This window comes from Pan troglodytes, chromosome 19 (genome assembly GCF_028858775.2).
Source record: "Pan troglodytes isolate AG18354 chromosome 19, NHGRI_mPanTro3-v2.0_pri, whole genome shotgun sequence".
NCBI classification, from domain to species: Eukaryota; Metazoa; Chordata; class Mammalia; order Primates; family Hominidae; genus Pan; species Pan troglodytes.
Window position 1 is genome coordinate 96,104,242 of NC_072417.2, and position 26,714 is coordinate 96,130,955.

Sequence of the window (26,714 nt, forward strand, 5' to 3'; positions counted from 1 at the left end):
TGAGAGACCATACGCATGTCATCAGAGGATGAACTTCTCATCCAAAGCTGTGCTGTTTTCTGGGCTGGCTCAGCTGGAAGAGATGGGGGAGGGGATAGGTTCTGATTTGGAGACATAGTTTTTTGTTTTTTGTTTTTGAGGTGGAGTCTCACTCTATCGCCCAGGACATCTGGGAGTGCAGTGGTGACATCTTGGCTCACTGCAACCTCCACCCTCCGAGTTCAAGCGATTCTCCTGCCTCAGCCTCCCAACTAGGATTACAGGCACCTGCCACCGTGCCCAGCTAATTTTGTTTTGTATTTTTAGTAGAGATGGGGTTTTACCATCTTGGCCAGTCTGGTCTTGAACTCCTGATCTCGTGATCCACCCACCTCAGCCTCCCAAAGTGCTGGGATTACAGGCGTGAGCCACCACGCCCGGCCTGGAGACATAGTTTTAAGGGACAGCTGTGTGCTATGTCCTTGCAGGCTGCTGTGTTGACATCTGATAGCACAGAGGGACTGGGCTGTGGACACAGCTCCGAGACTCCTCGGTCAAGGGAACAGCTGGAAGAGGTTTGTTCTCTTTGGGCAGCCGTGAACATCGCTAGGACCTCCGGGGAGGAAGTCCAGGGAAATGGTGGTTGTCCTGAGCTCCCATCCAGGACTCTCAGTTCTCATCTTTGGGATCTTGGGGGCAATGTGGCTCTACTTTTTATTTCTTACTGTAAGTGGGATTATATCAAAACACCTAATCTAACACAGAGCATCAGCTTTCCCACAGAAGTGAATCTTTAGATACCTGAAGTCAAGCCTTCTGTCCCAAAGCGTTTTACTTTTCATCCTTTTAATGAAAGTGCGCCTAAAGCGGCCAGGCGCAGTGGCTCATGCCTGTCATCCCAGCACTTTGGGAGGCCGAGGCGGGCGGATCACCTGAGGTCAGGAGTTCGAGACCAGCCTGGCCAACATGGCAAAACCCTGTCTCTACCACAAATATGAAAATTAGCTGGGCGTGGTAACGTGCGCCTGCAATCTCAGCTACTCGGGAGGCTGAGGCAGGAGAATTGCTTAAACTCGGGAGGCGGAGGTTGCAGTGAGCCGAGATCGCGTTACTGCACTCCAACTTGGAGACAGGGCAAGACTCCATCTCGGGGTGGGGAAGACCTGTAGCTTGGAAAGATGATGTAAGGGTGCACTGTAAGGGGTATATTGGAGGGGGAATTCCAGGCAGCAGGGAGAGGGCTGGGGCGGGGGGGGCTTTCCTGTGAGTGGGTAAGCAGGACTGTGAGAAGGGCAAAGGCCCAGGAGCCATGGAGGGGCCAGGACAGGGTGGTGAGAGAGAGGGAGCAGTGCCACCGGCTCGTCCACGTATTTCACTGAAGCCTGTGCCACTTCTGCACATCCCACCTCCACCCATGCACGCCTCTGCCTGAACCACTCCATTAACCAGCTGGCCTCTGCTTGGGGTGGCCCAGGGGAGCCGAGAGGAGATGGGGAGGGTGGATGAGGTTAGGATATCATTCTCGGACTTCCTTCATCGAGCCCACAACCCAGGCCTGGGTGGCGCCAGCTCCGTAGCCAGGCTCAGCTCTGTCCTGTGGTCTCCCCACACCCTGCCCATGTCTGTGCCAGGCCCCTTTCTTGGGTCCTCCTTGATTCCTCCAGCTTGAGGTCCACATCCCACCTCTACTCCGTCCACGCCTCTCCTCTGGGCTGATGGTAGGATCACAAGCATGGGCGGCCCCGACACCTGACCAGCACCGCAGACCAGGCCCTGTGCTAAGACATCCAGGCGGATGGGGAAAAAGATGGGTGGTACCACTCCAGAACAGGAAACCAGACAGAGGGCAGGTTCTGTTTTGTTTGCGACGGAGTCTTGTTCTGTCACCCAGGCTGGAATGCAGTGGCGTGATCTCGGCTCAGTACGACCTCCTCTCCCAGGCTCAAGCAATTCTCCTGCCTCAGCCTCCCAGGTAGCTGGGATTACAGGTGTGTGCCACCATGCCCGACTAAAATTTTTTTGTATTTTTCGTAGAGATAGGGTTTCACCAAGTTGATCAGGCTGGTCTTGAACTCCTGACCTTGTGATCTACCCACCTCGGCCTCCCAAAGAGCTGGGATTACAGGCATGAGCCACTGCAACCAGCCGATACAGGTCGTTTTAAAAACAGTATTATTTGCACACCATACAATTTACACTACTAATTCTCTAAGAAACTTGGGATCACTTAACTGCCCTGCCCTTGAATCTTCAACAGCTCTTAACCCCCAACATAGAGGACTTCCTAGCCTGGTGCCTGCATATCTGTTTCTTCATTCAGGCACCTCTTCTCACTGAGAGACCTGAGCACTCGTACGGTTCTCTGTGTGACGCCTAATATCTGACTGTAGACTCATGAGTTGTATGAAGAAAAATTACAAGGGGCTTTGAGGTGGTAACAGAGAGGACTGACTCTAGACCACAGTGTTGGAATTCCAAAAAAGAGAACCAAGAATACAGAGGGAGAACCCCATGAAGAGCTAAAAGCTGTCCCAGGATTGGAGGACCCACCAGTCCTGTCCAGGGGATGACAGGAGACTCACCCTGACACCTCCCTGGGGAATTTTTCACTGGTGTCACAGAGAAGACCCTAAAAGCTTGCAGAGATAGAACAGTTTCCACACAAAGAATAAGAACCGAAATGGCCATAAGCTTCTTAACATCAAAACTGGAGCTGGCAGCTTCTCGGTTCCTAAAGAACACGGTCTGATCTCCAAGCTGGAATTTGATACCCAGCCAAACTGTCAACTAGGAAGAAAGAAATTTACAGACGTACGAGAGCTCACACTGGCCTGTCAGGAACCTTCTGTCAAGATGCAATAGCAGGGTGGGCTTCAGATGAGAAAAAGCCAGGGACTGGCACATGCCCTTTCTGCAGACACCACAGTCATCCTCCTGTCCTACCTGCTGTTCTGCGGCAGCCCTGCCACTCCTGTCACGAGGTGGCTGCTTGGCCGGGTGCCATGGCTCACACCTGTAATCCCAGCACATTGGGAGGCTGAGGCAGGCGGATCACCTGAGGCCAGGAGTTTGAGACCATCCTGGCCAACATGGTGAAACCCCGTCTCTACTAAAAATACAAAAATTAGCGGGGCGTGGTGACGTGTGCCTGTAATTCCAGCTACTCAGGAAGCTGAGGTAGGAGAATCGCTTGAACCCAGGAGGTGGAGGTTGCAGTGAGCTGAGATTGCACTCCAGCCTGGGTGACAGAGCAAGACCCTGTCTCAAAAAAAAAGAGAGGTGGCTGTGGATCCCCTTGCCTTGATTGTGGCTTTGGAGACCGATGGAAGGAGGTGGAAATGATGGTGTGTGGTTTCTGAGGCCAGGTCAGAAAAGGCCTTTGCTTCTGCCAGCTCTCTGGGAGCCCTGGCTCTCCGAGTGCTCACTCTTCGAACCTGGCCTCCATGTTCAGTGAAGCTCAGGCCACACCAGGAGGCCACATGGACATGTCCTGCTTGACAGTGACCGCTAAGCCCAGGTTCCAGTGATCCTGGCCGAGGTGCCAGATGTAGGAGTTAAGGAGCCTCCCGATGACCCCAGCCCAGCTGAGCAAGTGGGCAGGACGGCGGGGATAGGCAGCTCCCAAAGGCTCCCTCCCCGCAGCAGGACCCCTGCATCTCTGTGGGAAAAGACAATTGTTGGGGCCCTAAAAAAACAGATTTATTGATTAAAACCTCATGCATGGCCGGGCGCGGTGGTTCACGGCTGTAATCCCAGCACTTTGGGAGGCTGAGGCACGCAGGTCACCTGGCCAACATGGGGAAACCCCATGTCTACTAAAACTACAAAATGTAGCTGGGCAGGCCGGGCGCGGTGGCTTGACGCCTGTAATCCCAGCACTTTGGGAGGCCGAGGCGGGTGGATCACGAGGTCAGGAGATTGAGACCATCCTGGCTCACATGGTGAAACCCTGTCTCTACTAAAACATACAAAAATATTAGCCGGGCGTGGTGGCGGGCGCCTGTAGTCCCAGCTACTCGGGAGGCTGAGGCAGGAGAATGGCGTGAACCCGGGAGGCGGAGCTTGCAGTGAGCCGAGATCGCACCACTGCACTCCAGCCTGGGTGACAGAGACTCCAGCTCTTAAAAACACAAAAAACAAACAATAAAAAAACCTTCACGTCAAATGACTTCAGCATAGACTGGGCTCAGGTGCGCACCTGCTCGTGTGCACGCGTGTGTACCCACGTGTATGCATGCATGGGCGCGCGTGGGCATTCCTGTGTCTCAAGTCCCTTTCCCAGGACGTCCTGGAATCAGCGGCCCCACCCTGGGCCGGGTCAGCGCGTGCCATCGGAGCCCCCACGTCAGCCTCTCTCTCCGATTGGCACCTGGCACCCCAGTGCGCAAGCCCCACGTCATCACGGGGGCCGCTGGGCCCGGCCTGGTCTGCAGTGTGGGAAGCCGGCCAGGCCTGTAACCAGCGCCCGGGCCGAGGGCCGGACCTGCGTCCGCTGCGGGGCAGGGATACCGGGTCCCTGCAGGGAGCTCAAGCCCCAGCGCGCCCGCGAAGAGCTGCGCGGACTCCCGGCTGCTTCCCCCGAATCCCGGGCGCAAGAAGCGCGAAGCCGGACGAACGCGGGGAGCGCGCGGCGAGCCCAGCCCCTCCCGCCGCCCGGGGTCACGCGCCGCGCGGTCCCGCCCCGCCCCGCAGCGCCTCAGCCGACCGGGGCTTCCGAGCTAGCAGAGTCCCGCGCCCCGCACTCCATGGAGCAGCTGCTGCGCGCCGAGCTGCGCACCGCGACCCTGCGGGCCTTCGGCGGCCCCGGCGCCGGCTGCATCAGCGAGGGCCGAGCCTACGACACGGACGCAGGCCCAGTGTTCGTCAAAGTCAACCGCAGGACGCAGGTGCTGGCCCGTGCGCAGGCGGGGGCTCTGCGGGTCTCTGCGGGGCCTGGGGAGGCGGAGGGGTCGGGGGCAGGCGCATTTCCTGGGGCTGGGCCTGGGGAGGGATCAGCTTTGGCCCTTGGGAGGTGGCACCTGCTGGGTGAGCCCGGCTCAAGCGTTCTGTGAAGGTTTGTGTCTGCACGATCCGTGACCTTCCTTTGGCCTCCATGCGCAGCGCACAGGCTTCTAGGGGTGGTTTTAACTTTTCTATCCAGCAAGCGTCGAGGGATGTGAGGCTTGGGGTCCTTGGCTCAGCTCTGGGCCGCCCTTCTCAGCTCACCGGCCTCCTGGCAGTGGGAAAGAAGCAGAGACATGGCTGGGCCCCTGGCAGGGACCCCACGGGCCAGGCCAGCGTTCTCCTTCACACAGGCCTTGCCTGTGTTTAGACCTGATTTCTATCTCCTGCTGAAAATAGTTCTGTTTAAGAATGTATGGAAGGCCGGGCGCGGTGGTTCACACCTGTAATCCCATCACTTTGGGAGGCCGAGGTGAGTGGATCCCTGAGGTCAGGAGTTTGAGACCATCCTGGCCAACATGGTGAAACCCCGTCTCTACCAAAAAATGCAATAATTAGCCGGATGTGGTGCCACGGGCCTGTAATCCCAGATACTGGGGAGGCTGAGGTAGGAGAATCGCTTGAACCCGGGAGGCAGAGGTTGCAGTGAGCCCAGATCAAGATCACGCCACTGCACTCCAGCCTGGGTAACAGAGTGAGACTCCATCTCAAAAAAAAAAAAAAAAAAAAAAAAAAAAAAAAAAAAAAAAGGCCGGGCGCGGTGGCTCACGCCTGTAATCTCAGCACTACGGGAGGCTGAGGCAGGTGGATCACCTGAGGTCGGGAGTTTAAGACCAGCCTGACTAACATGGAGAAACCCCGTCTCTACTAAAAAATGCAATAATTAGCCGGATGTGGTGCCACTGGCCTGTAATCCCAGCTACTCGGGAGGCTGAGGCAGGAGAATTGCTTGAACCCAGGAGATGGAGGTTGCAGTGAGCCATGATCGCGCCATTGCACTCCAGCCTGGGCAACAAGAGCGAAACTCCGTCTCAAAAAAAAAAAGTATGGAAGATGTTAACGGAGGAAGTGGAGAAGGTTAGCTTCAGCCTTGAGAGCCGGCAGGTGGAGAAAGGCAGGCCTGGGTGCCCTCCCGGCCCGAGTGGGCTCAGAAAGGCCTGCACACTCTGGTGGGGGAGCTCTCTGAGGGGCAGCAGGGGTCCTGGTGGGGAGTGCTGGCAGGAGGAACACCAGAGCCATGCAGCCTGGGCATGCGATCGGATCCTCCGGCATCACCTGCTCTGCCGGCTCAGAACCAAATCCCTCAAAGTGGGGAGTCCCACTCACAGGGAAGCAGTTTTTGGTTCAGGCTTCCCACAGGCCCTGGGAAACTTCCTCAGCTGGTCCTGAAAGCTCTGCAGGGTGAGACCCCTCCTTCCCTCCCACCCCTACGAGGGGCCGGCACACAGTAGCTGCTCAGTCCATGCATAAGAGCAGGTGACGCTGGGGCCCCTGGGGCTTAGCAGCCCCAAGGCTGGGAGTTCCTGGCCTGGTGCATGGGGGGCTCGCCCTGGAGCAGGGCTGGGGTGTGCCGGCCGCCCTCCCACCTGTGGACGCTCACACCCACCCTCGGTGCAGGCTGGCCAGGGCTGCCAGGCTGGGGAGGCTGTGCCTGGGCTTTCCCTGGGGTGCTTTGAAGGAAAGGGCGTTCTCTTCGTGTGCACCAGCAGATGCTTTGGTCTCATTCATGAGGTTTGATTTTTTTAAACATGCAATCCTACACTTTGGGAGACTGAGGCAGGTGGATCACTTGAGGCCAGGAGTTCGAGACCAGCCTGGCCATCATGGTGAAATTCCATCTCTTTTTTTTTTTTTGAGACGGAGTCTTGCTCTGTCGCCCAGGCTGGAGTGCAGTGGTGCAATCTCGGCTCACTGCAAGCTCCACCTCCCAGTTCACTCCATTCTCCTGCCTCAGCCTCCCGAGTAGCTGGGACTACAGGTGCCCGCCACCATGCCTGGCTAATTTTTTGTATTTTTAGTAGAGACGAGGTTTCACCGTGTTAGCCAGGATGGTCTCGATCTCTTGACCTCGTGATCCGCCCGCCTCGGCCTCCCAAAGTGCTGGGATTACAGGTGCGAGCCACCACGCACGGCGGTGAAACTCCATCTCTAGTAAAAATACAGAAAAACACAGCGGGGTGGGGTGGCCCACACCTGTAATCCCAGCTACTCAGGAGGCTGAAGCAGGAGAATCGTTTGAACCCAGGAGGCGGAGGCTGCCGTGAGCTGAGATCATGCCACTGCCCTCCAGCCTGGGTGACAGAGTGAGACCCTGTCTCAAAACAAACATGCAATTCTATAGGCCAAGGTATTCACAGACCACGCTCATCAATGCATGTTTTCAACCAATGTGTACTGTACGTGAGGTGAGAGTTCACCTAACTGCAAACTGGAATGTTTGTGGGAATATTTCAGAAACAGGAAGGCCCAGGTCCCATGGGAGGCGTTGGGGGCCGGCCGGGTGTGCGGTGCCTTTTACCTTCCCAGCCCCTGCCCTGGACCTGAGGCCCCACCTGATGGGCCCAGCCCTCTTCTTCCCTGCCCGACGTGTGTGCCCAAGTTAGCTCCAGTGAGGCCTCTGCTGTGGCTGCCCCACCCTAAGAGGCAGCAAGGAAGGTGGGTAACCCGGGGGTCCAGCTCTGGACCTTGGTTCACTCACACCTCCCCACGCCCTCAGTGCTCCCTGGCACCCACACATGGCCTGTGCATCCTCCTGTCACAGCAGCCTGCAGACCCCACATCCCTCACGCCCCAGGCTCAGCCTCAGCCTTGCAGCCTCTCGTCTCCGACGGGGGGCCCCTCTGCACCCTGCCCTCTGTGGTGGACGCCAGCTCCCAGCCAGAGCCAGCTATCAGTGACTGAAGGTCCTTGTGACTCCCACGTGGTAGCTTCCGTCAAGGGCCCAGTGGGCAGAGGCCCTGGCTGAGTCAACAAGGCTGACAAGGCTGTGTTCTCGATGCAGGCCCGGCAGATGTTTGAGGGGGAGGTGGCCAGCCTGGAGGCCCTCCGGAGCACGGGCCTGGTGCGGGTGCCGAGGCCCATGAAGGTCATCGACCTGCCGGGAGGTGGGGCCGCCTTTGTGATGGAGCATTTGAAGATGAGGAGCTTGAGCAGGTGAGTGAGTGTGAGACCCATATGCACACATGTGTACAGGCAGAGAGAGACTCAGAGACAGACAGAGAGAGACAGAGAAAGGGATAGAGATGGGGAGGGAGACAGAAACAGGGAGAAGCCTGTGGCTGAGCCGTCCACACAACTGCCCGGTTATCAGAGGCAGGGCCAAGAGTTCCACCCTGCCATTCTTAATGGAGATAAAAAGTTACTGCTTTCTGGTATGTGACTGGTTTTCCTAGATAAGTTTGGCTGTAATGAGGCTGCATAAAATATATATATATATATATATATATTTTTTTTTTTTTTTGAAACACAGTCTCGCTCTGTTGCCCAGGCTAGAGTGCAGTGCAGTGGTGCAATCTCGGCTCACTGCAACCTCTGCCCCCAGGGTTCAAATGATTCTCCCACCTCAGCCTCCTGAGTAGCTGGGACTACAGGTGTCCACCACCACACCTGGCTAATTTTTGTATTTTTAGTAGAGATGGGGTTTCACCATGTTGGCCGGGTTGGTCTCAAACTTCTGACTTCAAGTGATCCACCCACCTCGGCTTCCCAAAGTGCTGGGATAACAGGCCTGAGCCACCACACCTGGCCAAAATAAGTATATTTGAACCCATCATTTGCTTTGTACTTTATTTTTATTTTATTTTATTTTTCCGAGACAGAGTCTTGCTCTGTTTCCCAGGCTGGAGTGCAGTGATGCAATCTTGGCTCACTGCAAACTCTGCCTCCTGGGTTCAAGCAATTCTCTTGTCTCAGCCTCCCGAGTGGCTGGGATTACAGGCACCCCACCACCTCACGCAGCTAATTTTTTTTTTTTTTTTTTTTTTGAGACGGAGTCTCGCTCTGTCACCCAGGCTGGAGTGCAGTGGCGCGATCTTGGCTCATTGCAAACTCTGCCTCCTGGGTTGACGCCATTCTCCTGCCTCAGCCTCCCGAGTAGAAGGGACTACAGGCGCCCGCCACCACGCCCGGCTAATTTTTTGTATTTTTAGTAGAGACGGGGTTTCACCATGTTAGCCAGGATGGTCTCGATCTGCTGACCTCATGATCTACCCGCCTTGACCTCCCAAAGTGCTGGGATTATAGGCGTGAGCCACCGCGCCCGGCCTAATTTTTGTATTTTTAGTAGCATGTTAGCCAGACTGGTCTCAAACTCCTGACCTCAGTGATCCGCCTGCCTTGGCCTCCCAAAGTGTTGGGATTACAGGTGTGAGCCACCACACCCAGTCCATCTTTTTCTTTTGCTTTTTCTTTCTTTTTTTTTTGTTTTTTGAGACAGAGTCTTACTCTGTCGCCCAGGCTGGAGTGCAGTGGCGCAGTCTAGGCTCACTGCAAGCTCTGCCTCCTGGGCTCAAATGATTCTTCTGCCTCAGCCTGCAGAGTAGCTGGGACTACAGGTGCACCACCATGCCTGGCTAATTTTTGTATTTTTAGTAGAGATGGGGTTTCACCATATTGACCAGGCTGGTCTGGAACTCCTGGCCTCATGATCTGCCTGCCTTGGCTTCCCAAAGTCCTGGTACTATAGGCCTGAGCCACTGTGCCACTATGCTTGGCCCTGCATTTTCACTTATCATTACTTTTTCAGCACTCCTCCCTTAATTCCTGGTACCTCCTAAGACTTCTGTTGAAGCTCACTTGGTTAATTCCTCTTTGTAATTACATGATGTTATTTTCTGGAAAGAGTCTTTGCCAGTGCTGGGCGTGGTGGTTCACACCTGTAATCCCAGTATTTTGGAAAGCCGAGGCAGGAGGAGACCCCATCTCTACAAAAAAAAAAAGCCAGGAATGGTGGCACAGGCATGTGGTCCCAGCTGGTTGTGAGGCTGAGGTGGGAGGATTGCTTGAGCCCTAGAAGTCAAAGCTGCAGTGAGCCACGATTGTGCCACTGCACTCCAGCCCGGATGACAGAGCAAGGCCTGGCCCCAGAAAAGAAAGAAAAAGAAAAAGAAAGAGTCATCGCCTGGTGTTCACTTTTTATTGTTTGAAGAATGGAGAATAGTTTTCAATATATTTAAAACATTTCTCAAAATGGAACAAACTGGGTGGTGTTATTTATTATTTGTTATTTTAATTAGCTGCATTTCTTCTTTCCTCAGTCAAGCATCAAAACTTGGAGAGCAGATGGCAGATTTGCATCTTTACAACCAGAAGCTCAGGGAGAAGTTGAAGGAGGAGGAGAACACAGTGGGTATGTTCAGATTGCTTTTGGGTACCCTTGACCCAGCCACATTGTCTACCCTAGATGGGTGCTCATGGTACTTCTTGGTGGCATTTCAATAATAGGTTGAGTTGTATACTGTCTGTCTTTACACTACATTATGAAAATGAGATTATTAAGTAAGAATTTTGATGTAGCTGATAAGCTAGTAGAATTGGCACATGATCCCTTTTATACCCAGCCCTCCTGTCTAGTGTGCTTGAGGTAATAATAACCCCTTTTATACCCAGCCCTGCTGTCTAGTGTGCTTGAGGTAGGAGTGTCCTGGCAGATCCATATATTGACTAATTGCTACTGTATGTAGTACATCCTCAGACCACCTATATTCTAGCATGCGTAGCCCAGGCTTGTACTGATGCTCTGCTGAGGTCTGGCATTTAAGAGAAAGACAAACAGCTCCTTCAGGCCAAGGATCTCTGTCAACAGGCCGAAGAGGTGAGGGTGCTGAGCCTCAGTATGTGAACAAGTTCGGCTTCCACACGGTGACGTGCTGCGGCTTCATCCCGCAGGTGAGTGCCTGGGTGAGGGTGTTCCCTGATGCCCTAATGCTGGTCACCCACTCTTTATACGTGACAGAATGCTAATCCCCCAAGCACCAGCAAGATTGACTACTTGATTTCTGAAAGCAGAGTAGAAGCTGTTGATACCTGGAATGGGGAGAGCAGATGCTGAGGGTCACTGAGCTGAGCTGGGCAGGGTCATGGGACATGCTGGGGCAGGCAGATCAGCATTCCAAGCAGAGCGAGCCTCAAGTGCAAAGGTTGTGTTGCACAAGGCTCCTGATGAGTCTGAGGGACTGGAGACAGTGGGTGATGGGTAGTGTGCAAAGTCAGGGATTAAGTGCTGATTACTCAGCTCCTCTCCTGAGGCCTTTACAAATTATTATTTATTTAGATACAATTGAAATATAATTCACATAAGATCCACCATTTTAAAGGATTAGAATTAATTGGTTTTTAGTACATTCACGATGGTGTGCAACCATCACTGCTGTTTAACTCCAGAACATTTTCTTTCTTTTCTTTTCTTTTTTTTTTTTGAGACGGCATTTTGCCCTTGTTGCCCAGGCTGGAGTGCAATGGCACGATCTCGACCCACCGCAACATCGGCCTCCTGGGTTCAAGCGGTTCTCCTGTCTCACCCTCTCAAGTAGCTGGGATTACAGGCATGCACCACCACACCCGGCTAATTTTTGTATTTTTAGTAGAGATGGGGTTTCATGTTGACCAGGCTGGTCTCGAACTCCTGACCTCAGGTGATCTGCCCTCCTCGGCCTCCCAAAGTGCTGGGATTACAGGCATGAGCCACCGCGCCTGGCCTTAATGTTGTATTTTTAGTAGAGACGGGGTTTCTCCATGTTGGTCAGGCTGGTCTTGAACTCCCGACCTCAGGTGATCCACCCACCTTGGCCTCCCAAAGTGCTGGGATTACAGGTGTGAGCCACCATGCCTGGCCAGAACATTTTCATTATCCTAAAGCAGAACCCATTAGCAGTCACTCCCCATTTCCCCCTTTCCTGGTCCCTGGCAACCTCTAATGTACCTTCTGTCTCTTTGAATTTTCTGGATATGTTATATGAGTGGAAACACATAATATGTGATCTTTTGTATCTTTCACTCAGCATCATGTTTCACGGCTCTTCCATGTTGTAGCAGGTGTTAGAATGTTATTCTTTTATGGCTGAATAATATTCCATTCTATGGCTAGGCCACACGTTTCTTTACATATTCCTTTTTATGGCTGAATAATACTGGGGCCTCTAGAACCATCATCTTTGAAATCTGTGAACTTCCAAAGAAGACTTTGGACAGCCCAACTGCCCTGTGCTTCCCTTGAAGAAGCCAATATTGGACCATATTTTGGTTTTGTTAGGAACACAGCACCCATTATATAAGAGCTAGTTCAAAGTCACTGCTTCTTGAAGAGAGAATACTTTCAAATCTGTCTCCTCGTCGACGCCTGTCCTGACTAGTTGGGTCCCTGCGGACAATGACCAAGCTCTCCCTGGTGTGGGTAGAGGGTGATTCTCCCAGCTGGAGGTCACCTGGGGCAAGATCCTCATGAAGCCCAAGCAGATTTAGGGTTCCCAGCCAACAGGCAGTCCTCACATCTGGGCTCGCTAGAACTGCACATGGAGCTTACCAGATTTACCGAGACCCCCGAGATCTCAGCCACAGCTGGCTCCCCTGGGGTCACACACCTGTCCGGAGCCAGTGAGCAGCACCCTCTTCACCTGTCCAGGTGAGCACGGCTGGGTGCAGCTTGTGGTCCTGTGGTCCTGCTGTGGATGCTGAGGTCAAGGGCTGCAAGTGGTGGGCTCTACAGGACTTGGCTGGCCCAGCAGAGTGGTGTTTCAAAGAAATGAAGTGAAATCTTACCCAGAGCCCCTGTGTGTGAAGCAGACGAGAAGGGGGCTAGTCTGTTTGGAGCACAGGGAGCCCCTCAATGCCCCTTGGACTCCAGGATCAAGGAACCCACCTCAGATCAGGTGCAGCCTGGCTAGGAAGGGTAGGGGGCCAGGGAGGACACCTGCCCTGCTTCCTGCTTGTTGTGCCTCAGACAGCACCAGGTTCCGGAGGCTTCCCACTCCTTGGGAGGGCTCAATGGGTCCTGGGGGAATGTGTGCTGCAGCCACTGGGGGGCAGGGCTGAGCGGCGGGCTCCTCAGACACCTGGGCAGTAAGGCCCCCTGGGGCTGCCAGCTGGGTCGGCTGTGGTGCTTGCCCCATGCTCTGTACACTGCCACATACAGGCACCCTTCTAAGCACTTCATTGAACTCAACTCACCCACTTGCCCTAGCAGGTAACCAGGCAGATAATGTCACTGATCCGTTTTATACATGAGGAAAGTGACATGCAGAGTTCACGCCTGGGTCCGTGGAGCTTGTCAGCAGGGCAGCTGGGCTTCGACCCTCAGTCTGGCTTCAGACCACAGGCCCTGACCATGACGCAGCCCCTCTGTCAGGGGAGGCCTGGTCATTGGGACCAGCTGTGTAGCCAGGTGGCACCTTCCCCGGGTAGCTTGGAGGATCACAGCCCCTCTGTTCAGGTGGAGGGACTGGGCTAGCCCAGGCTGGTCGCCTGCTTCCAGCACTAAACCTGGTTGTCTTGCAGAAAGAGGACAGAGCTCAGACGCTGGGAGCTTGGGCAGGCAAATGGGAAATAACGGGAGGCTGCACGGTGCACCTCTGAGCTGGGGATCTGACAGCCAGGCTATGGGGAGGGGCCTTTCCGTCCTGCTCTTGAGGTGCACACAGCACCAGAGGGGGAGCCCAGGGGCCGAGTCACCACAGCACCCATGTGCAGGGAGATTCTTGGTGGGGGCCACTGACCAGAGCGGTCCTCCCCAAAGGAGTTTTACAAAATAACCCTTTGTATAAAATCAGCTTTGTATTTTTCTCTACAGAGGTGTAATCTGACATAAATTGCACCCATTTAAAATGTATAATTTGGTACATTTTGATGTTTGTACCTGTGAACCTTTTACCACAGTCAAGGTGAGTATACTGATTACCCCCAAAAGGTTCCTTGTGCCCTTCCCTGCCCCTGGGCAACCATTCATTGGTGTTGTCATTGTAGATTAGTTTGCATCTTGTGGAATTTAATATAAATAGAATCATGTGGTATGTCTTCTGTCTGCTTCTCTCATGAAGGGGTGGGTTGCCCCTCCACACCTGTGGGTGTTTCTCGTTAGGTGGAACGAGAGACTTGGAAAAGAAAAAGACACAGAGACAAAGTATAGAGAAAGAAATAAGGGGACCCAGGGAACCAGCGTTCAGCATATGGAGGATCCTGCCAGCCTCAGAGTTCCCTTAGTATTTATTGATCATTCGTGGGTGTTTCTCCGAGAGGGGGATGTGTCAGGGTCACAAGACAATAGTGGGGAGAGGGTCAGCAGACAAACATATGAACAAAGGTCTTTGCATCATAGACAAGGTAAAGGATTAAGTGCTGTGCTTTAGATATGCATACACATAAACATCTCAATGCTTTACAAAGCAGTATTGCTGCCCGCAGGTCCCACCTCCGGCCCTAAGGCGGTTTTTCCCTATCTCAGTAGATGGAAGGTACAATTGGGTTTTATACTGAGACATTCCATTGCCCAGGGACGGGCAGGAGACAGATGCCTTCCTCTTGTCTCAACTGCAAGAGGCATGCCTTCCTCTTATACTAATCCTCTTCAGCACAGACCCTTTACGGGTGTTGGGCTGGGGGACAGTCAGGTCTTTCCCTTCCCACGAGGCCATATTTCAGACTGTCACATGGGGAGAAACCTTGGACAATACCTGGCTTTCCTAGGCAGAGGTCCCTGCGGCCTTCCACAGTGTTTGTGTCCCTGGGTACTTGAGATTAGGGAGTGGTGATGACTCTTAACGAGTATGCTGCCTTCAAGCATCTGTTTAACAAAGCACATCTTGCACCGCCCTTAATCCATTTAACCCTGAGTTTGACACAGCACACGTTTCAGAGAGCACGGGGTTGGGGGTAAGGTCATAGATTAACAGAATCTCAAGGCAGAAGAATTTGTCTTAGTACAGAACAAAATGGAGTCTCCTATGTCTACTTCTTTCTACACAGACACAGTAACAATCTGATCTGTCTTGCTTTTCCGCACACTCTCACTCAGCATAATCATGCTGATATTTATCCAAGTCTAAAATCCTTTGATATTCATCTGTGATACGCGTCCATGTTGCATGTGTCAAAAGCCGATTCCCCTGTACGGATCTAACACAGCCTGTTTATCCATTCACATGTGGATGGATTTCTGGATCATTTCCAGTTTTTGCTCATACAAATAAGCCGCTGTGAACCTTTGTGTACAAATCTTGGTCTGGACAAATACTTCCACTTATCTCGGGTAAATACCTAGGAGGGGGATGACTGTGTCATATGGTAGGTCCATATTTAGCTCTTTAAGAAACTACTGGCCGGGTGCGGTGGCTCACACTTGTAATCCCAGCACTTTGGGAGGCTGAGGCAGGTGGATCACAAGGTCAGGAGATCGAGACCATCATGGCTAACACAGTGAAACCCCCATGGCTAACACAGTGAAACCCCGTCTCTACTAAAAAATACAAAAAATTAACCGGGCGTGGTGGCGGGCGCCTGTAGTCCCAGCTACTTGGGAGGCTGAGGCAGGAGAATGGCGTGAACTCGGGAGGCGGAGCGTGCAGTGAGCCGAGATCTCGCCACGGCACTCCAGCCTGGGCGACAGAGCAAGACTCCGTCTCAAAAAAAAAAAGAAACTACCAAAGTCTTTTCCAAAGTGGTTGCACCATGTTGCATTCCCACCAGCAGCATATGGGAGTTCCAGTTCCTCCACATCCTTGTCAACACTTGAGACTTTTTGTTTTAAATTACAGCCATCCTAGTGGGCATGAAATATTATCTCACTGAGGTTCTATTTTGCATTTCCGTAATGACGAAAGATGTGGAGCATCTATTCGTGTGCCTGTTTGCTGACAAAATATCTTCTTTGGTGAACCATGTGTTCAATTATTTTGTCCAATTTGTGAATAGGGTTTTTTTTTTATTATTGAGTTTTGAGATTTCTTTGTGTATTTAGGATATGAGTGTTTTACCAGATATATGATTTGCGAATAGTGTCTCCTAGTTTGTTGTTTGTGTATTTTCTTGGAAGCGTCCTTCAGAGGCTGGGCATGGTGGCTCGCGCCTGTAATCCCAGCACTTTCGGAGGCCGAGGTGGGCAGATCACTTGAGGTCAGGAGTTCAAGACCAGCCTGGCCAACATGGTGAAACCCCATCTCTACTAAAAATACCAAAAAATTAGCCAGGCATGGTGGTGGGCACCTGTAATTCCAGCTACTCGAAAGGCTGAGGCAGGAGAATTGCTTGAACCTGGGAGGCAGGGAGGTTGCAGTGAGCTGAGATCGTGCCATTGCACTCCACCTGGGCAACAAGAACAAAACTTGGTCTCAAAAAAAAAATTTCCTTATTATCCTTTTTATTGTTGTTGAGATGGAGTTTCACTCTGTTGAGCAGGCTAGAGTGCTGTGGTACGATCTTGGCTCACTGCATCCCCTGCCTCCCGGCTTCAAGCGATTCTCCTGTCTGTCTCCCAAGCAGCTGGGACTACAGGCACCTGCCACCACGCCTGGCTAATTTTTGTATTTTTAGTAGAGATGGGGTTTACCATCTTGGCCAGGATGGTCTCAAACTCCTGATCTTGTGATCTGCCTGCCTCGGCCTCCCAAAGTGCTGGGATTACAGGTGTGAGCCTCCACGCCTGGCCTCTTGCTTACATTAGGTTTAATGTGCTCTTTTTCTGGTTGGTTAATGTAGCAGCTGAGGTCATTACTGTGAGATCTTTGCTAACACAGACGTTTAGTGCTACACATTTTCCCCAAGTACTGCTTTAGTGGCATCTCACAAATTATAAGTTGTGTTTTTGCTTTCATTCAATTGAAAACACTTTCTAATTTCCCTTTAGACGTCTTCCTTACACAGATTTTAGAACTGTGTTTAGTTTTAAAATATTTGAGGATTTCCCAGAATTTTTCCTATTGATTTGGTTTTGTTTTGCTTTTCTGAGATGGAGTCTTGCTCTGTCGCCAGGCTGGAGTGCAATGGCACAATCTCAGCTCACTGCAACCGCTGCCTCTTGGTTTCAAGCGATTCTCCTGTCTCAGCCTCCTGAGTAGCTGGGACTACAGGCATGCACCACCACGCCCAGCTACTTTTTGTATTTTTAGTAGAGATGGGGTTTCACCATGTTGGTCAGGATGGTTTTGATCTCTTGACCTCGTGATCCGCCCACCTCGGCCTCCCAAAGTGTTGGGATTATGGGCGTGAGCCACCAGGCCCGGCCTTCCTATTGATTTCTAATTGAATTTCATTATACTTTGCATGCTTAAATTCTTCTCAATTTATTGAGATTTGTGTGCGTGGAGAGAGAAATCCTACTCTATTCCTTTTCTTATAGGCCACTAATCCTGTTGGATTAATAATTCACCCTTACGATTTTATTTAACCCTAATTACCTCCTAGAGGCCCTTCCTCCAAATACAGGTATATTAGGGATTAGGGCTTCAACGTAGGAACGGGCGTGGGCACCATTGAGTCAATAGCAGGATATGGGATTTATCTATTTTTCCTGCAGTTCTTTTATGTATTTTGAAGCTGTGTTATTAGAGGTGTAGGCATTTAGGATTATTATGTTCATTAGTCGACTCCCTTTGTGAAATGACTATACTTGATTTTCTTTGCTTTGAAATCTACTTTGTCTTGTATTAATGCAGCCACTCTAGCTTTCTTTTTTTTTTTCCTTTTTTTTCTTGAGATAGAGTTTCGCTCTTGTTGCCCAGGCTGGAGTGCAATGGCGCGATCTCGGCTCACTGCAACCTCCGCCTCCCAGGTTCAAGCGATTCTCCTACCTCTGCCTCCCAAGTAGCTGGGATTATAGGCCCACACCACCATGCGCGGCTAATTTTGTATTTTTAGTAGAGATGGAGTTTCCTCATGTTGCCTAGACTGGTCTTTAACTCCTGGGCTCAAGGGATCTGCCCACCTCAGCCTCCCAAAGTGCTGGGAATTGCAGGCGTGAGCCACTGTGCCTGGCCTCCAGCTTTCTTTTGACTAGTGTTAGCATGGTATATCTTTTCTATCCTTTCAAGCTTTTTTTTTTTAATAGATAATGTCTTTTTGCACGTAACTTATTGTTGGATTTGCTTTATTTTTCCAACCTGCCAATCTGTCATTTACCAAGAGTATTTATTTTTGACATTTGTATTTAATGTGCTTAGTCATATGGTTAGTTTTGAGTCTGTCATCTTGCAGTTTGTTTTTTGTTTCATCTGCCCTTTGTTCTCTCTTTACCTGCCTTCCTCTGGGTTGAGTATTTTATGTTTCTGTCTTACCTCCTTTGTTGGCTTACTAGGTATCTTTGCTGGGTTTTGAATGGTCCCTCTAGGGTTTAGGCAGCACTTGGCTCCGAATTGCAACAGTGGCCTCTTTTCCCTTGTTGTCCAGGTGAATGAGTGGCAGGATGACTGGCCGACCTTTTTCGCCCGGCACCGGCTCCAGGCGCAGCTGGACCTCATTGAGAAGGACTATGCTGACCGAGAGGCACGAGAACTCTGGTCCCGGCTACAGGTGGGCACGGCAGTGACTTCTCTGGGAAAGAGCTGGTCCTCTCATGATCCTGCCGCATTTGTGCGGGGTCGTCTGTAAAACGGAGCTGGAGCAGGGAACATTGAGTCCTGGAGCACACATCAGGGAGGAAGGGGGGCAGGGGCGGGGGTTCCCCCAACAGGGAGTCCGAAAGGAGTGAGGAGTGAAGACACACTTGTCTCCTCATGCCCCTCTCCACTGCTAGGTCACCAGGTATTTAGCCTCAGACTTGCCTCATGTCAAACACAGGTGCTTGTAAATGGTGGTGTTTACCATGATTACTGTTCTTACTATCAGTAACACTTGTCCACTCCTTCCTGTTCCTCTCCCATGGGAAGATGTGGGTACCAGATGATCCAGAGTGACTGATTTCAAAACATAACTCTCGGCCGGGCGCAGTGGCTCACGCCTGTAATCGCAGCATTTGGGAGGCCTAGGTGGGCGGATCACTTGAGGTCAGGAGTTTGAGACCAGCCTGGCCAACATGGTGAAACGCTGTCTGTACTAAAAATGCAAAAATTAACCGTGCATGGTGGTGCATGCCTGTAATCCCAGCTACTCGGGAGGCTGAGGCAGGAGAATCACTTGAACCCGGGAGGCGGAGGCTGCAGTGAGGGGAGATTGCACCATTGCACTCCAGCCTGGACGACAGAGTGAGATCCTCTATCAAAAAGAAAAAAAATCAAAATATAACTCTCAAAATGTTAAAAAAGAATGTGCATGTAAATCCAGAGTGAGTATACATCAAAGAGACTTGAACTCATTAATGAAGAAACTAGGCTGGGCACGGTGGCTCAAGCCTGTAATCCTAGCACTTTGGGAGGCCGAGGTGGATAGATTACCTGAGGTCAGGATTTCAAGACCAGACTGGCCAATATGGTGAAACCCCATCTCTACTAAAAATACAAAAATTAGCTGGGTATAGTGGCGGGCGCCTGTAATCCCAGCTACTCAGTAGGCTGAGGCAGGAGAATCACTTGAATCTGGGAGGCGGAGGTTGCAGTGAGCCGAGATGGCGCCACTGCACTCCAGCCTGGGTGACAGAGCGAGACTCCCTCTCAAAAAAACAACAAAACCAAACAAAACCTGCAGACATATATGTGTAGCGAAATAAAAGTGGCCAGAGTTTGCTAAGGTAGCGCAACACTGGTTCCTATTCTGTAGGTCGATTAAAACTATAACCTCGGAGGTTCTCCACTGTGTGGAGCTTGTAGACCTAAATTAGGAGGAAATCCTAAGTTAGACAAAGCTAGACTCCCCTGAAGTCAGGTGGCCCCTATTTCTGGGCTTGGCAGGCAGTGCTGGGGCTGGACACCGAAGCAGATCGCGAGTGGGCTTTGCCTTATTTCCAAGAACGAGGTGATGAGACCGGGGCTCCCTGAGGCCAGCGATAACTGCAGCCGTTGCTCTCGTAGGTGAAGATCCCGGATCTGTTTTGTGGCCTAGAGATTGTCCCCGCGTTGCTCCACGGGGATCTCTGGTCGGGAAACGTGGCTGAGGACGACGTGGGGCCCATTATTTACGACCCGGCTTCCTTCTATGGCCATTCCGAGTTTGAACTGGCAATCGCCTTGATGTTTGGGGGGTTCCCCAGATCCTTCTTCACCGCCTACCACCGGAAGATCCCCAAGGCTCCGGGCTTCGACCAGCGGCTGCTGCTCTACCAGCTGTTTAACTACCTGAACCACTGGAACCACTTCGGGCGGGAGTACAGGAGCCCTTCGTTGGGCACCATGCGGAGGCTGCTCAAGTAGCGGCCCCTGCCCCACCTTCCCCTGTCCCTCTGTACCCGTCTCCCAGTCCCTGTCCCCCGTCCCTGTGCCCCCGTCCCTGTCCCTCTGTCTCCATCCCCCCGTCCCCCCATCCTCCTGTCCCTGTCCCCCCGTCCCCGTCCCTCCATCCCTGTCCCCCGTCCCCCTGTCCCTGTCCCCCTGTCCACATACCCCTGTCCCCCTGTCCCCGACCCCCATCCCCGTCCCCCATCTCCGTCCCCCCTGCCCCGTCCCCGTCTCCGTTCCCCCGTCCCCATCCCACATCCCCGTTTCCCCTGTCCCCATCCCCCATCCCCATCTCCCATCGCCGTCCCCCCGTCCCCCTGTCCCCGTCCCCCCATCCCTGTCCCCCCGTCCCCCTGTGCCTCCGTCCCCGTCCCCCCGTCCCTGTCCCCCTTCCCCCGACCCCTCCCAGATCCTGGGGACCAATAAAGCCCGCAGCGGGCCTCGGCTGGCGTCCTGCGCCTCCTTCCTCCGCTCGTGGGGCTGCTTTCAGGGCCAGACGCACGGCGAGCTGTGCACGGACGTTTTTGCGGCGATTCAGGGGAAACGCACGCGGACCCGGTAGCCAAGGCCAAAGTCGGCGCAGCGCCCACCGCGGCCTCCGGGCCCCGCTCCCGCTCTGGGGCGCGCCACCACTCGGCGCGGGGCCCGTGTGATCCGCGCGGGTCCCAGCGTGGCGCGAATAAGTGTCAGGGCGGTTGGCTCTGAGGGGTGGGTCCCGGGGCTCGCCTCGCGCCCCCCACCGCGTGCTCAGGCCCCGCCCCTCCCCGTCCACGCATGCTCAGGCTCCGCCCCGCTCCACGGTCCCCCCCGTCCCACCCGCCCCCCGCCCCGCCCCCCGGCGTGTTGTGGCTCCGCCCCGCTGTCGCCGGCCCCACCGCAAGCCCCGCCCCTGCCACCCACGCGTGTCCGGGCCCCGCCCCCGTCGCGCGCAGCCCCGCCCCTATCCTCGCGTGCTCAAGCCCCGCCCCGGCGGCCCCCGGCGGCCCCCGGCCCCATCCCGAAGCGCCGCCCCCCCGCGCACCGCCTGCTCAGGCTCCGCCCCGCTGTCCTCCGGCCCCGGCCTCACCCCGCAGCCCGGCCCACCGCGTCTCAGGCCCCACCTCCTGTCCTGCCCCGCCCACCGCGTGCTCAGGCCCCGCCGAGCGGTCCCGGCTCCGCTCGCGCCCTGTGGGGTCCACGGCGCGCTCTTCCAGAGCCTTTGGGACCCGTGCCCGCTCGCGTCCTCAAGTGCACGCGCCGTCCCGCGCGCGGTATTTTGGCGGCCGACGCGTTCCGTAGCGAGGCCGGCGAGTGGGGTCGGAGGTCGCGGGGCGGGGCCAGCGTCGGTTGCCGCCTTAGCGGGCGCGTCCTTTTCATCCCTCATCCTTCATCCGTGGCTTTCGCGCTCTAGCGGAGTGGGATCTGCGAACACGTGAGGCGGGGGCGCGGTCCCCAGGCTGCCGAGATGGCCCTGAGCGACGAACCGGCCGCGGGCGGCCCCGAGGAGGAGGCGGAGGACGAGACACTGGCCTTTGGCGCGGCGCTGGAAGCGTTCGGCGAGAGCGCGGAGACCCGGGCGCTGCTGGGCCGCTTGCGGGAGGTGCACGGCGGCGGCCCGGAGCGCGAGGTGGCCCTGGAGCGGTTCCGCGGTGCGTGGGCGGCGCCGCGTGCCCGCTTCCTCCCCCGGCCCGGGTTCGGCGCGCTGAGTGCACTTTCCCGGGCGGGGACCGCAGCCCGGCGGCGCCGGCCGCTCTGCGAGGGCTGCCGGTGCGCGGTCCCGCGGGCCGTGGTGGGGCGCGGCCTTCCTAGGCGGGAGAGGGCCACCCCGGCGCGGCGTTAGGTGCACGGGGCAGACGCGCGCCTTCCTTGGGGGTCCGTGGCCCGCGGAGCGCCTGCTCTCGCACGGGGTGAAGCCTCTGCGGCCTCCCCGGGAGGCGGGGTGCAGAAGCCCTCCGTCCCCCGTCTCCGTCACTGGAGGAGGTTCCTGGGCTGGGGAGACTCGGGCCAGACCCCTCCGGACAGCTGGTCAGCCCTGCAGTGTGGACTCCCAGGCTTGCCTCCACCGAGCGCGGTTTCTGTGAATGTTGTGTGGACAGGGAGATAGGGAATGAGAGAGGGGGACGCAGGGAACAAACCTGCTGCAAACAAAGCGCGCCTCGGGTGGGGAGGGCAGCAGCCTGTCCGTTCCGTGGACGCCGTGGACAGAGCGGGCTGGCCGGGTCCGTGCCTCTGCAGGCGGGGTGGGGTGTAGGTACCCCTGTGGAGGCCATTGGATGAGTCTAAATTCTCCAAGTTCAGACCCACCTTTACCGCTGTCTATAATGGGTTATTTCCAAACAAGTCCTTAGGAGCTCATAGCTAAGTAGTTACATGGGGTTTTGTAATTCAGTAAAATCATCTTTGTAGACCCTTTGAGTAAGAAGAACTTTTGCATTATTTGGCCTTCCTCATTTTAGAATGACAGCACTTCGATTTTAGGAGTCAGGCAGGGTGGGGGGCCTCGTGGGAGGAGTGCGGGCTTCGGCGTCAGATGCTCCTGCCTGTGAATTCTGGCCCTGTCGCTTGGACCTGATACTTGATTGCCCGTTTCTTCGGGTGTAAGCTGGGGCGGATAACGATGCCTCTCGTGCAGAACTGTTCTGAGGGTGAGGGACCCTCATCCAGGGACCAGTGAAGCCAGATTTCTTGTTCCTGGTGTAACAGCCCAATGGCTTCTTCCTTTTTTTTTTTTTTTTGATACGAAGTCTTGCTCTGTTGCCCAGGCTGGAGTGCAGTGCAGTGGTGCGATCTTGGCTCACTGCGGGAAACTCAACCTCTCAGGTTCAAGCTATTCTCCTGTCTTAGCCTCCCGAGTAGCTGGGACTACAGGCGCGCGCCACCACGCCCGGCTAATTTTGTATTTTTAGTAGAGGGGATTTCACCATGTTGGCCAGGCTAGTCTCAAACTCCTGACCTCAAGTGGTCGCCCGACTCAGCCTCCCAAAGTGTTGAGATTACAGGTGTGAGCCACTGCGCTCGGCCCCAGTGGGTTCTTTCTCCGGGCTGCCCAGATAGAGTTGATTTGTCAGGGCAGGGGAGTTGCCATGGAGAAGGTTTAGTTCTCGCAGAGCCGGTTGAAAGGGAGACTAGACTAGAGATTTTTTTTTTTTTTTTTTTTTTTTGAGGCGGAGTCTCACTTTGTCCCCCAGGGTGGAGTGCAGTGATGAGATCTCAGCTCACTGCAACCTCCACAACCTCCACCTCCCAGGTTCAAGCGATTCTCCTGCCTCAGCCTCCCGAGTAGCTGGGACTACAGGTGCGCGCCACCACGCCCACCTAATTTTTCGTATTTTTAGTAGTGACGGGTTTCATCGTGTTAGCCAGGATGGTCTCGATCTCCTGACCTCGTGATCCACCCGCCTCAGCCTCCCAACGTGAGCCACCACGCCCGGCTGGAGTTTTATTATTACTCAAATCAGTCTCCCTGAGAATTTGAGGGCCAGGGTTTTTTAGAGGTAATCTGGGGGAAAGGGTGGGGGTGGCTGATTGGTTAGGGGTATACAATCATAGGGGAGTCGGAAATGATCCTCCGTGATGTGCTGAATCGCGTCTGCGTGGGGCCCCAGGAGCAGTGGGCGGGTCCAGGTGGAGCTATCATGGGTCGGTGGATCCTAGTGTAGGTGTCAGACATGGAAACAATCTGAAAAGATATCTTTAAAGGCCAGTCTCAGGTTCTGCAATAGTGACGTGGTCTGCAGGAGTAACTGGGGAACTCGCATGTCTTGTGATCTCAAGAATAATGGCTGGCAATTATGTTACGCCTTAGCGGAATTCAGGCTCCTCTCCTCCTAGCCTGGTGGCCTCTCATTAACTTTACAAAGGCAGTTGAGTTTTGGGGAAGGGCTCTTAGCATTTAAACTGTAAATTAAATGTCTCTCAAAGGTAGCTTGGCAGCTTGAAGACTAAAGGCATGAGGGAGTTGGCTGGATCAGATCTGCCCCATTGCCATAATTTCCTCACTGATCTAACTTTTGCAAAGGCAGTTTTGCTGGGAAGCAGTGGGTGTGTTCAGATGTGGAGGTGGGAGCTGCCGGATTGGACAGAAGCAGTTTCAGCTGCTGAGAGGAGGAGAAAGTGGTGGTTCAGGGTCTGGGAGGTTGTGAAGAGCTGGCAGCTGTGTGGAAGGGAGCAGTGCCTGGATATGTCAACCAAAAAGTATCTGAGACAAGTCTCAATCAGTTTAGAAGGTTAAGGGTGTGCCTGTGAGGCAGCCTCAGGAGGTCACATGTCCCCAAGGAAGTCGGGCTGCAGCTTAGTTTTACACGTTTTAGGGAGACATGAGACATCAATCAATACCTGTAAGATGTACATTGGTCTCGTCAGGGAAGGCGGGACATCTTGGGTGGGAGGGCGTCCAGGGCATTGGTGGATTCAAATATTTCACGATTGGTGATTGGTTTAAAGAGTTTATCTGAAGACCTGGAATCCATAGAAGGGATTGTCTAGGTTAAGATAAATTGTGGAGACCAAGGTTTTTCTTATGCAGATGAAGGTTCTAGTTAGCTGGTTTCAGAGAAAATAGATTGTAAATGCTTTTTATCAGACTAAAAAGGTACCAGACTTAGTTAATTTTCTCCTGGATCAGGGAAAAGACCTAGAAAAGGAAGGGATTCTCTACAGAATGTAGCTTTTCCCAGCAAGAGACAACTTAGCAGGACCATTTCAAAATATGTCAAATATATTTTAGGGAAAAATATTTTGATTTCTTTCAGGGCCTGCTGTCTGTCATGTGATGCTGTACTAGAGTCAGGCTGGAATTTGGTGTCTTATTGCTACCTAAGATCGGTTTTAATGCTAATACTGATCAGCTGTGCCTGAATTCCAACGGGAGGAGGGTATAATGAGGCCTATGTGGACCACTCCCCACAATCCCTTAATATCATGAGGCCTGAACTAGTTTTTCAGGTTAAGTTTGGAATGCCCTTGGCCAAGAGGAAGGGTCTGTTAGATGGCTAGGGGGCTTAGAATTTTGTTTTTAGTTTACAGGCATGTTTGGCAGGGGAGTGTGAGAGGAGTGCCAGGGATGTGTGTCTCACAAGGACAGAGTTGAGCTTGGCCCTTAACAGCTGGCGGAGGCAGGAGAGAGTGAAGGAAGGAAGAGGCAAGGAGGAGACTCTGTTAGGAAGAGTATAGAGGAAGTGGGAAAAGAGGAACAGTGTGCCAAGCAAGTAAACTGCACGAGGCTGGGCCACAGTGGCCCTCAAAAGGCTAGAGGGAGGTGGGGCATTCCCTCCAGGTGGCCTGTGTTGGCCTCCGTTAGTGAGAGGGGAGGTGTGCTCTTGAGAGCTGGGGAAGAGGTGGAGCTGCCCTGTGGAAGCTAGCAAGGGAAAACGGGGTTTCTGAGGCTCATGGGTATGTTTGGCCTAGTGATAATTAATTTTCATGTTATATTTGTTTTTAGTAATAATGGACAAATACCAGGAGCAGCCTCATCTGTTGGACCCACACCTTGGTAAGAATAGAAGCTGCTGATTTTGATCATTCAGTTACAGATGACCACAGAGGCCTTGGTGTATGGTGCTGGCACATGCATGTGCTTTGCCAGGATCAAGTGCCAAGAAGTGTCCCTGTCTTGCTTGCTTGCAGGGCCTGGCTGGTTGGTTTTAGCCGACCTGTGATAGTGGCTTGAGTTCCAGATGTCACTCTAGGCTGGGGGGAGATGTGTCTGAGCTACTTAATTCCTTTCTGCTAAGGAAACAACATCTGCTCCTCATGTGTTTTTTTTCTTTTTTTGGAGACGGAGTCTCGCTCTGTCGCCAGGCTAGAGTGCTGTGGCGCGATCTCAGCTCACTGCATCCTCCAGCTCCCTGGTTCAAGGGATTCTCCTGCCTCTGCCTCCCGAGTAGCTGGGATTACAGGCATGCGCCACCATGCCCAGCTAATTTTTGTATTTTTAGTAGAGACGGGGTTTCACTATGTTGGCCAGGATGGTCTTGATCTCCTGACCTCGTGATCCGCCTGCCTCGGCCTCCCAAAGCGCTGGGATTACAGGCGTGAGCCACCGCACCTGGCCTCCTCACGTGTTTTTAGTTTACATTAGTTTATTATTTTAGTTTACATTTGGGCACGTGATGTCTTTCTGGTAATAGTCATACAGGGTCAGGTGTTTTACATGGGTCATCATTTAATCCTCACAGCAGCTAAGGAGGGCATCTGTTGTCATCTCCAGTTTACAGATGGGGACACTGAGTCTCGGTTTTCTTACTTTAAGGGGTTTTCTTATTGTTTTCTTTATTTTTGATGTATTTCACACTGATTAAAATTTTTCTTTTTCCACCTACAAATGTGACACATGCTCCTGGCAGTTCACCTGGGAAAGAGGAAGGTGGCAATAGTCACCACGTTGAGAGGGAGCACCCTGGGTGGGGGCACCCTGGCTTCATAGCCCAGTTTCACCATTCAGTCTTTGAGCTGCTCTTTGCCGGGGTTTCCTCGCCCCCTGTGGTGTTGAGATCTGTGTGGGAGGTGCTAAGGGTCAGCCTTTCATGT

At 53.4% G+C, this 26,714-nt stretch overlaps 2 protein-coding genes across 7 annotated transcripts in view; both read left to right on the plus strand.

Annotated features, from left to right (window-relative positions):
* Window positions 1-4,401: 4,401 nt before the first annotated feature.
* On the plus strand, window positions 4,402-20,708 carry FN3K (fructosamine 3 kinase). Its single transcript, XM_003315783.5, has 6 exons — window positions 4,402-4,865; window positions 7,922-8,073; window positions 10,176-10,267; window positions 10,724-10,806; window positions 18,289-18,411; window positions 19,845-20,708. Exons 1-6 carry the CDS (start codon window positions 4,725-4,727, stop codon window positions 20,181-20,183), a joined length of 930 nt encoding a protein of 309 aa, XP_003315831.1. The 5' UTR covers window positions 4,402-4,724; the 3' UTR covers window positions 20,184-20,708.
* A 429-nt stretch (window positions 20,709-21,137) lies between these two features.
* TBCD (tubulin folding cofactor D) overlaps window positions 21,138-26,714 on the plus strand; it is a 202,876-nt gene continuing 197,299 nt past the window's right edge. For 3 of the 6 annotated variants that reach the window (XR_010153175.1, XR_010153174.1, XM_063799469.1), the window contains exons 1-2: window positions 21,234-21,835; window positions 25,627-25,677. Coding sequence is in view for 3 of the 6 variants with exons in the window: in XM_063799469.1 (XP_063655539.1) it covers window positions 21,652-21,835; window positions 25,627-25,677 (235 nt within the window). In the remaining 3 variants the exon portion in view is untranslated. Of the gene's footprint in view, window positions 21,836-25,626; window positions 25,678-26,714 lie in introns of all 6 variants that reach the window. The other 3 variants (XM_024350788.3, XM_063799470.1, XM_024350789.3) reach the window with 3 other exon arrangements.